Source organism: Gossypium hirsutum, chromosome D12 (assembly GCF_007990345.1).
Source record: "Gossypium hirsutum isolate 1008001.06 chromosome D12, Gossypium_hirsutum_v2.1, whole genome shotgun sequence".
Taxonomy (NCBI): Eukaryota; Viridiplantae; Streptophyta; class Magnoliopsida; order Malvales; family Malvaceae; genus Gossypium; species Gossypium hirsutum.
This window is the reverse complement of record NC_053448.1, coordinates 49125997-49135814: the sequence shown is the minus strand read 5'-3', so window position 1 is coordinate 49135814 and position 9818 is coordinate 49125997. Positions and strand designations below refer to the sequence as shown.

Here is a 9818-nt window from a genome sequence, read left to right as displayed (position 1 = left end):
AAAGTCAAAAAAATCAAAAAATACGAAATTCAATAAAAATTTAAAAACAGATTCAGCGGGTTGAATTTGGTGCCCAAAATTTCCAGATCGAAAATTCAATATATAAGGACACTCCAGATTTAATTTCGTGATTTTTGGAGATCGGGAACACCTTAAACGAAGTTGTCAAGTTACTCCGCAGTTTTTCGGGTTTTCTGTTTTCAGCAATTTTTATTGATTCTTAGCTGTAGGTTTTCATTTGTTTGCTTTTTATTCTCCTTTTACAATATCTAACACCTTCTTGTTTCTTGTGTTAGTAGGATTTAAACGTGTGCACAATCCTTCCTCGGTGCAACACGAATCACTTGGTGTCTCGTCAGTTTTTGGCATCCTAGTGCAAATTAGGATTCTTTGGTAGTTTGGTTCACACTCTCTAATTGGTTGATATAAACTCTGATAAAGAACTCACAAGATTGAATTCGACCTCATTGAGAATTTGATTTTTCTTTTTGAGTGATTAATGGTGAGGTTTGCTAACTTTTATTTTTGAGTGTTGAGTGTTTATTTTTTACAGTTTTGAAGATGTCTAAAGGTGATAATAATGATGCACTTATGAAAGTCCAACAACAGTTAGACGGACATACTGCTGCAATCACACAAATAAATGCTACACTTCAAGCATTGAATACTACTTTGAATGAGGTACGAGTGAATCAAAAACATCAATATCGAGATCCAATTAAGGAAGATAGGGATAACCAGCCCCATAGGTGCAGCCCTCAACGTGTCCCTAGAATGGATGATGATTTTCATGATCGTGGACAATCATCTTTGGCAAAACCAAAGAGCGAGCAGCAACGAGAACATCTCTTTCATACTCGCTGCCATGTACAAGGTAAGCTTTGTAGAGTTATTATTGATGGTGAAAGTTGCTCAAACATAGCCAGCACGACGATGGTGGAAAAGCTTTGCTTAACCACTACCAAGCATCCACAACCTTATCAACTACAAGGGCTTAGCAACGAAGGCCAATTTAGGGTCACTCAACAAGTGCGCATCGCCTTTTCTATCGGTAAGTATCAAGACGAAGTTGTGTGCGACGTAATGCCTATTCAAGCCTGCCATTTGTTGCTAGGAGAACCATGGCAACTGGATCGAAAAGTCACTCACGATGGTCGTACCAATAGGTATTCTTTCAAGCATCAAGGAAAGAAACTCACCTTAGTGCCGCTCACTCCGGAAAAAGTCCATGAGGACCAAATCAAACTGAAAAATTCTGTTAAAACAAGTGAGGAAAAAGAAAAAGAGAATGAAAAAGAGCAAAAAGAGATTGAGAGTGAAAAAGGAATTGAAGAAAGAAGAGAAAATGAATTAGAAAAAGAAACAAAAGAAAAAGACGTGGAAAGGGTAGTGAGGAATGTTTCCACTAACCAAGATATGAATTTTTCTTGTGTTGCTACTTTTCAGGTTCCCGAAAGATCGAAAGATAACTTTCAACTTCAATACCTCTCAAATGAAAGACGCTTTCATACGATCAACTTAGGCAAAGATGAAATCACACTACATGATCCCGAAGGTAAGCGAGGTAAGGAAATTTTAGAAACCGAGTCCAGTGCAGATTTGAAAATTATTGATAAAACTTTTGGTGACTTAGTTCTTAAAAGATCCCCTCATTTTGATCCGATTAATTGTTACTCTTCGATTGTGGTTGATAAAGTCATTACGAAAAGAAGCGTGATTTGTTATTCTCTTGATTTACCTTGTGTAAAATCCTTGAATTTGTCCAAATCTGTTTTGGAGAATAAAGTAACGAAATTTTCCAAATTTGTTTTCAATTTATATTCGTGCCTTAAACAGTTTATGTGGTTGTACATGAAGTTTGAGTTCCATTTGACAAAGGTTAACTCAACAACGGAGATTCGACTACACTATGCCCCCGATGAGCGAAGGTTTGTTTTAAATGAAAAAGGTAAAATCGACCCTTATTCTTCTGCTTATCGAGGTAAGATGCTTGAAACCTTTGAAACACTTTTGTACTCCTCGGATAGTGATAAAGATCGTGTTGATGAACACTTAGATCGAAACGTGCTTGACTGTCCTATTTTATTTATTGATGATCTATCTGTTTTGATGGTTGATAAAAAGATTCTTGTTTTTGATAATGCATGTGTGAGTGAATCTATAGACCGTCGATTAATGCATGGTATGATTATGCAACTCTGTGAACCATGTGAATCTTTTCAAATACCTACTTGTGACGATTATGTTTACCATTTGATTTATTACTCGCAATTTATTCATGGTTTGTGGGAACAATGTGAGACGACTGAATGCCTTAAAACATGTCCATCTTTGTTTCAAATATTTGACGAGGCAGTGGTGAGTAAATTAGATTGTTTACATGGTAATCTGAATCTGTCCATTCACATGCGTTATACCTGTTCTATTATGCTTATGATTGGACTACAAGCTTATTTCCGTTACTATTTACTATCTCATGGCTATTCTTCTCAGTGGACTCAATTGCCATTAGTCCCGTTCGATAGAGGAAAGTCGAGTTCATTTGATTTTTCAGATTCGAGGACGAATCTTTTTGAGGAAGGGGGGAATGATACGAGTCACAAAAGCCCAAATTCTTGAAGGCGAGGCCCAATAAGCAAATTCCCAGCCCAATCAAGAAATCCATCCATACTTAGTTGAAAATCAGGCCAAATTGTCAAAGTGGCCCAAGTTGTAAAGTTTTATTTTTATTTATTTATTTATTTATTTACTTAGTTTAAATTTTTATGTCAATATTTAGTCCAAGAGTCCCAGATAAAATGACCTTTGACCGAATTTCCATATTAAAATAATTAGGAGTTTTTTTTATTTTAGTTTTCTAATTAGATTAGGACTAGTTATAAGGCCTATTTAAAGGCATGGCTATCCACCTTGTTAAACACTTATCATTATTATTAAAATTTCAGATTTGTTGAGAGCAGAATTTTCTTTGAGTTCTTCAAGGATTTTCTCTTGAGTTTTCTTTAGAAGTTGTTTTAACAATCTTTTTGATTGTGGGAGCCATCTTCAACCTTCTTCTTGCCATTGATATTCTTTGGAGGGGAGATTAGAGCCGTTTGAAGGGAGTTGTGAGATCTTTCGAGATTTCAAGGCTTCTTAGGACTTATCTTTCAATTTCTTACTGTCAATTCTTTCTTTATTTCTACTTGTGCTGAATCATTATCTAATCTATTTTCTGTTCTTATTGTGTTTTCAGCCTTTTTCTATCTTAAGGAATCAGCCCAAAAATCCCCAATTTCTAGGGTTTTTCCATACTCTTTTTGGGTGAAATTAGATTGTCGAAATTTGGGAAAAACTATCTTGGTGTTCAATTGGGCAGAATCACAATCTCCTTGAGGGTTTCAAGAACCCTAACACTTATTTCTATTCTCAATTTGATTCTTTGCTGATTTGGGGATTTTATTTCAGATCTGGAAATTCAAAGTTCTAATCTTTTAATTTTTCTGTTTCGTTTCAGATCTAATTGTTTAGGGTTTTCGTAGGAGTTTCTCGTGACTTGGCAACTCGATCTTGGTCCGCGCGCAACCCCGTATCATATGGTCTTACTCATTTTAGGTGTATACCCTCCGATTGGTTCCATGGCCTAGCCATGATCTTTTATTCACCCTCCCCGTCACATTCCATCCATTTTGCCATTCCCATACCTTAATGCTCGAACAGCACAGTGCTCCCTCCGTAAAGCCTGGAGCTTCGCTCCTCATAGTTTGCATTTAGCAATACCATATGGTGGTATCTAACAGAATCGTTCCTTTTTCTCATTTCTAACTTCTTCTAATCCCTTTTTTTATATTTCCCCTTATCATGCATACTAAACTAAAATGACGGATACTCAAAACTTAGGAAAACATGCATCATACTTTGGAAGTTTTGGGTTTGAGTACAGAAACTCACCTGATACTTCTTTGCCTCTCCCCCTGATTAGCCTTTCTGAACACCAGAACTTCCATTCTCTTGGCAGCTAAGCACATCAACCAATTCATGGGTTAAACTTAGTAATCCCAGTCTAAAACTTAGTTTTCCAGAAACATGCAGAATCCTTAAAATGGTTTCTAGAAACTCTTAACTTTGTTTTCCTAAGTCTTACATACACTGAAGGGCTCAGAACCTTACCAACTTATTGGTTTCTCTACTTTCTTGACTTAAACCTCACAATCGTCGCTCCATGCAGAGCTTCTTAATACCATTGCTTCCTCGGAGATAGAAGATGAAGAAGAGGAAAGAATGAAAAAGACTAAGAGGAATCCATCTGAGGATTCATTGCTCAGCTATTTATAATTCGTCCTATGTGGTCTCCAACTGTAAATTAACTATTCATCCATAATTATTTTGTCTCCCACTAAGAGATCAACTGGTTATATCTTAACTGGACCAAGATTGGTTTTCAACCATATTCCATTTCATTCCTAATTTTTCTTAATTTTTTAATAGAGATTGCTAGCTTTTGATCTTTTTCAATTTAACCCCTAAAGTTCTGTATTTAAAGAATTTCTGGTGTGACAACTTTTATAAGGTGAAACTGTTTTATCTCACTTGGAATAACCCTTTTGTCAAAGATATGAATTACGTGTTTTTGTTGAGAGCTAATTCATTAGTGTTGTCAGGTCTAAATTAAAGAAGACCACCAATAAAGAAAGATTAGTTGAGTTTGAAGTTGTAATTTCTTAAATTCCAAGTATACATTTTGACTGTTCATCGTCTTACTTTACTTACCTGCAAATGTCATGTTCGATTCTAACTTTATCGAATAAAAATCATGCATAATTATAATTTTATTGAACATACACTTTGTTCAATTAATTCATATATTCGACTTGTTTAAATTTTAAATTGTAACACTACAATCTTTCTATTATTCCAAAATGCAAACTATAAGCTTCAAGAAAAAAATATAATTTATCAAAAATAAATTTGTAAATATTTATTATGATTTAAATAATGAATTTTATCAATATAATTTTTTTATTTTCAACTCAAATTCAGATAAAAGAATATCATAACATTTAAAGATTTTGTTTCTTTTAATTTTGTTGAGGAGAAGCTAATTTTATCAAAAGAAATATATAAAGTGTCATCCATCTGACACCAATGAATCCCTTGATGAGTTGAAATTGTTGTCAATAAAGGTTTTATCTCGCATTCTGTAAACTTGTCGTCTTTCCAAACATTCGAATTTTAATTAAATTGAGAGATAAAATCTCCATTGAAAATAATACTAAATTTATTGAGGAATGTATATGCTTTCATGAACAACATTTTACAAACTTCTGGCCTCAACAAATTTCTTGATCTACCATATTTTAATACGAAAATCTCACTACCTTTTAAAACTGTTAAGTTTTTTTCCCCTAAAGACAATGATAATTTATTAAGGATAAAAGAGTCTAAAAACAATAAAAAAGAAAAAAGAGAAACATTAATTACAAGTTAAAAAAAAGAAGCCAATTATTAAGATTCCCATCCTTTCTTTTTAATTATTTTTGCCCTTTATTGAACAAAAGAGTTATTATGAAGGAATAGCAAATGTTGACTGCAAAGTTGAAAAGTTGGGGAAAGGATTGAATCAGCCATATTAATATTCGATAGTTTCACAATTAAATTCAGAATTGAATGGGGCTAAATTCATAAACAAAAAACAATTTTTTTTCAATATGATTTTTTATTCATAAAATTTAAACTTAATTAATATATTAGTTGATGTGGTTAAACCAGAAATTAACAAGTTCGATAATTCAACCAGTATCATAAAATAAAAAGTAAAGTAAATCGATAAAAATTGAGTCGAGCAATTTAAAAAAATTATTAGAATTGGATTGAAACTAATTTAAGTATTTATTATTATTTGATTATGTGTTAATTGTTTATTAACAAGAGTTTTCTCAATTGTTTGAAAAACCAGTTTTGCTTAATTAAACAAATGAAATGATCTCTTTTCCATAAAGGCAAAGAGCAAGAGATGTGTGGCCTGCACTTCACATATATAAGATTATTTCATTATTGAACTAATTTTAGTTTTGTTATTTTTAAGTTCTTTTAATAAAAACTAAAATCCGTAGAAACTTAAGAAATAAAAACAAGAAATTCCCTATCCTTTATTTTTATTAAGATAAAAATAAAATAAAATATTGATTTCTTTTATATTTATCCGTTAAAACTCTCCTCAACCTTACCTGGATCAATCAAAGAAAAAAAAAATCATTAAGAAAGCTGATAGCAGGTATGAGTAGTAGCTTTTCATCTTCTTTCTTTCTCGGCCCATTTTCCTGTTACCAGTAAAACTGAAGCTAAAAGGGTTGATTGATTGATTCTCTTAAACTTCAATTCAATCCACCAACATATATAGATAAACTCCATAATTATTCCATCAAAAGGATCGAACATCAAGAGCATTAATATGTTGGATAAAACTGCTACTGTTTCTGCACTTCCATTCTCCTCTGATCTTCTCAGTCTCACTCCTCTTGATAATGGCAAAAGAAAAAGAAAGCCACCCGGTACCCCAGGTATATACTAAACCTTATGTGTGTAGAATTAATACCCTTTCTTTCTGGGGTGTTTTTAATTTGTTTTCTTAATTATAGTGTCGATCTTCATTTTTAATATATAGATCCAGAAGCAGAAGTGGTTTCTTTATCTCCGCAAACATTGCTTGAATCGGACAGGTATGTATGTGAGATCTGCAACCAAGGGTTTCAACGAGACCAGAACCTTCAAATGCATAGGAGAAGGCACAAAGTGCCATGGAAGTTGGTGAAAAGTGAAACACAAGAGGTGGTGAAGAAGAAGGTATATGTGTGCCCCGAGCCAAGTTGCTTGCACCACAACCCTTGCCATGCCCTGGGAGATCTGGTTGGGATAAAGAAGCATTTCAGAAGAAAGCATAGCCTTAACAAACAGTGGGTTTGTGATAAGTGCTTTAAAGGCTATGCTGTTCAGTCTGATTATAAGGCTCATCTCAAGACTTGTGGTACCAAAGGTCATTCCTGTGACTGTGGCCGTGTTTTTTCCAGGTTGGTCTGTTGAACCCCCCCCCCCCAAAAAAAAAAGTTCTTTTTTTTCTTTCCTTTCTGATTCAAACCCTAAAAATACTCGTAAAAGCTTATCCTAATAAAGAAACTCCCCCCTCCCCCGCAAGATTCTTTATTTGTTTTATTTTTTTTCTTTGAAGTTTTATACTGTTAACTATTCTTTCGTAATCCTTTCCTGAAAGTACTATATCAAATCTATGTAATAAAAAAAATGAATAATTTACTGATTCCATCTACAGTTCAAAATGACCTCGTGTTTGATTCCATCTAAAGTTCAAAATGACCTCGTGTTTCAAATTGCAGACACACAAAGACCCCAGACCCCAGTTCATTTCTTTTGTTTAATTTAGTATTTATTTCTCCCCTCTAACCCTACATGAACTAGACTACAATTGCTTCCTGGACATTACTATTATCGAAAGTCCAAAAACACCATGAAGAATCAAAATCCTCGTTGAGCATGCTCTCTTTTCGAAATCATTCTTTTTGTTCTTTGTCGTTTCAGGGTGGAGAGTTTCATTGAGCACCAAGATATTTGCAGTGTTAGAGGAGTTCAACATCAATTCCAGGCGTTGCAGTACTCTCGACTGACTTCAAGCACCACTCCGTCGATCGATGCAAACTTTAGCTTATCCCCACCATTGCCGATACCAAAATCAACTGGGACTCTTGAACTTCAGCTTCTACCATCATCAAGCACTCACTTGTGGTCATGGAGGAACTCGGATAGCGCGAGTCTTTTAAAACTATCTATAGGGTCAACTGAAGGTAATGGGCGTGAAACAGCAATGGAAGCGACTAGGTTGAAAGAGTTTGCAAGTGAGCAGCTGAAGTTAGCCATGAGGGAGAAAACACATGCTGAAAAGGCTAGAGAGGAAGCGAAAAGGGAGATTGAGATGGCTGAGCTTGAGTTTGCAAGTGCTAAGAGGATAAAGCAACAAGCGGAAAATGAACTTGAGAAAGCTCTAGTGTTGAAACATCAAGCCACAAAGAAGATAACTGCAACCATCATGCAGATCACTTGTCAAGCTTGTAGGAATCGATTCATAACATCAATGGCAGCGGTTCCTGCAGCTGATGAAACCTCGCTTGCAATGAGTTATATGTCGTCAGCCACAACAGAGGGGGAAGGAGAGTGATTATATAAATTTATTCACGCCATGGAAGTAAAAGGTTGTAAGTCAGCGCTTGAATCTCTTGGTTTTTGGATGTACATGTTGAGCTTTTTTCTTTGCTTTGCTTTGGCGGTATTTGTAAACAGTTCCTGAATTGATTTAACGGAAAAAGGTAGATGGTGCAATTTAATGGAATGCAGTGAAATGATTCCCATATGACAAACAATGATCACGCTTTGGGATTCCCTCTATCTTTCCTACATCCGCACAAGGATACCATGTGTATCAGTGTATGTTTTCACTAGAGATGTATTCGAAATTTTTAGCTTCGTAATTGCCACTTTTCTTCACCTATGATCTCCCTTGCCCCTATCCCAAAGAAAGTTTTCCCCACTGTTTTTATTACATGAAATTATGGGATTCAATTGCTCAACTCCATCATTAGACTGGGAAATCAGTAGATTATCCTTTAGATTGCTACGTTTTTATCTTAAGAGTTATACCTCACTAGTCACTAGCCTAATTATATATGAATTATATGAGATCATATTCCTAGATTAGACTTATGATTCCACTTTAAAATCGAATCAGGTAAAAAAATCTCTTAAGCGAGAAATGTTTTCATGAAAAAAAGAAGAGAGAAGTTTATTCTATATTGTAATTAAGGAATCCCTTTTTATCTTTCGATTTCAATAGTTACCAATAAGGTATTATATTATAGAAAATATTGATTTAAGTTTGGGCACGTTACTTTAATCGAGATTAATAAAATTATAAAGTTAAAGAATTTATTATTTTGTTTTATAAAAAAATTAAAATTAAAATTTTAAAGAATAATTTAAGATTTTTTTATGAGGAGGGATCCATTTACTCTTATGTAAAATTAAAGTAGTTTTATACTCATTTGTAATTTTTAACAATCCAACCGTTAAATTTATTATTACATTTGTATTTATCATGTATGTAAAATTTTGAATCGATTTGATATCTATGGACTATATTAATATTTAACAATTGAATTTTTTTACATAAAATAAATAATTAGAAACTTTTAATTTTTACCAAATTTATATGAACAAAGAATAAAATATGATGGTTAGATTATTAAAATATTAATTGTATAAAAATTATTAAATTTTATATAATCCAATTATTATCCATCTTAAAAGAAGAAGAATATGTAGAATTAATTGGAAAAAAAATATAAATTTATGTTAGTTTAAAAAGGAGCAAAGCATGTTGAAATGAAGGAAGAAAGGATTATTGAGTTTGGGATTTACATTTATCGGGACCATTGATTTCAGCTAGAAAATAGGAAGCAACCATTCAACCCAAATTCAATGTTAGGGAAAGGAATGTCGTTTTCACTTTTCATTGCATTTGTATGCTTTATAAAATAAAAATAATACCAAAAAGAACACCATGTTTTTCAGTGCCATAGTTGAAATGGTTACTTGCAGGCAATTGTCCTTCTCAAATTCTCTCTCACACTTTATCAGAACCAGAAGTTAATTGGAAGGTTTTAAATATTTCAGACTTTTCAAAATATTTTTACCTGTTTAATTACATAATTGTAAGAAAAAAACGTCTAATTTTTAATGGAATTAGTAGGGATCTTGAATCTCTAACCAAACTTTCA

At 33.4% G+C, this 9818-nt stretch overlaps 1 protein-coding gene across 1 annotated transcript; it reads left to right on the top strand.

Annotated features, from left to right (window-relative positions):
* The first annotated feature begins 6204 nt into the window (after nucleotides 1-6204).
* Nucleotides 6205-8424, top strand: LOC107917524 (zinc finger protein SHOOT GRAVITROPISM 5). The gene is made up of 3 exons (XM_041106941.1): nucleotides 6205-6539; nucleotides 6644-7046; nucleotides 7570-8424. Exons 1-3 carry the CDS (start codon nucleotides 6431-6433, stop codon nucleotides 8201-8203), a joined length of 1146 nt encoding a protein of 381 aa, XP_040962875.1. The 5' UTR covers nucleotides 6205-6430; the 3' UTR covers nucleotides 8204-8424.
* Nucleotides 8425-9818: the final 1394 nt, after the last annotated feature.

What these genes read in the sequence shown, in the direction of transcription:
- LOC107917524 (XM_041106941.1), top strand. Translation starts at nt 6,431, where the DNA reads ATGTTGGATAAAACTGCTACTGTTTCTGCACTTCCATTCTCCTCTGAT. An exon ending in AAAGCCACCCGGTACCCCAG is followed by an intron (nt 6,540 to 6,643) that starts GTATATACTAAA and finishes TTTAATATATAG; the next exon opens with ATCCAGAAGCAGAAGTGGTT. An exon ending in TGTGGCCGTGTTTTTTCCAG is followed by an intron (nt 7,047 to 7,569) that starts GTTGGTCTGTTG and finishes TTGTCGTTTCAG; the next exon opens with GGTGGAGAGTTTCATTGAGC.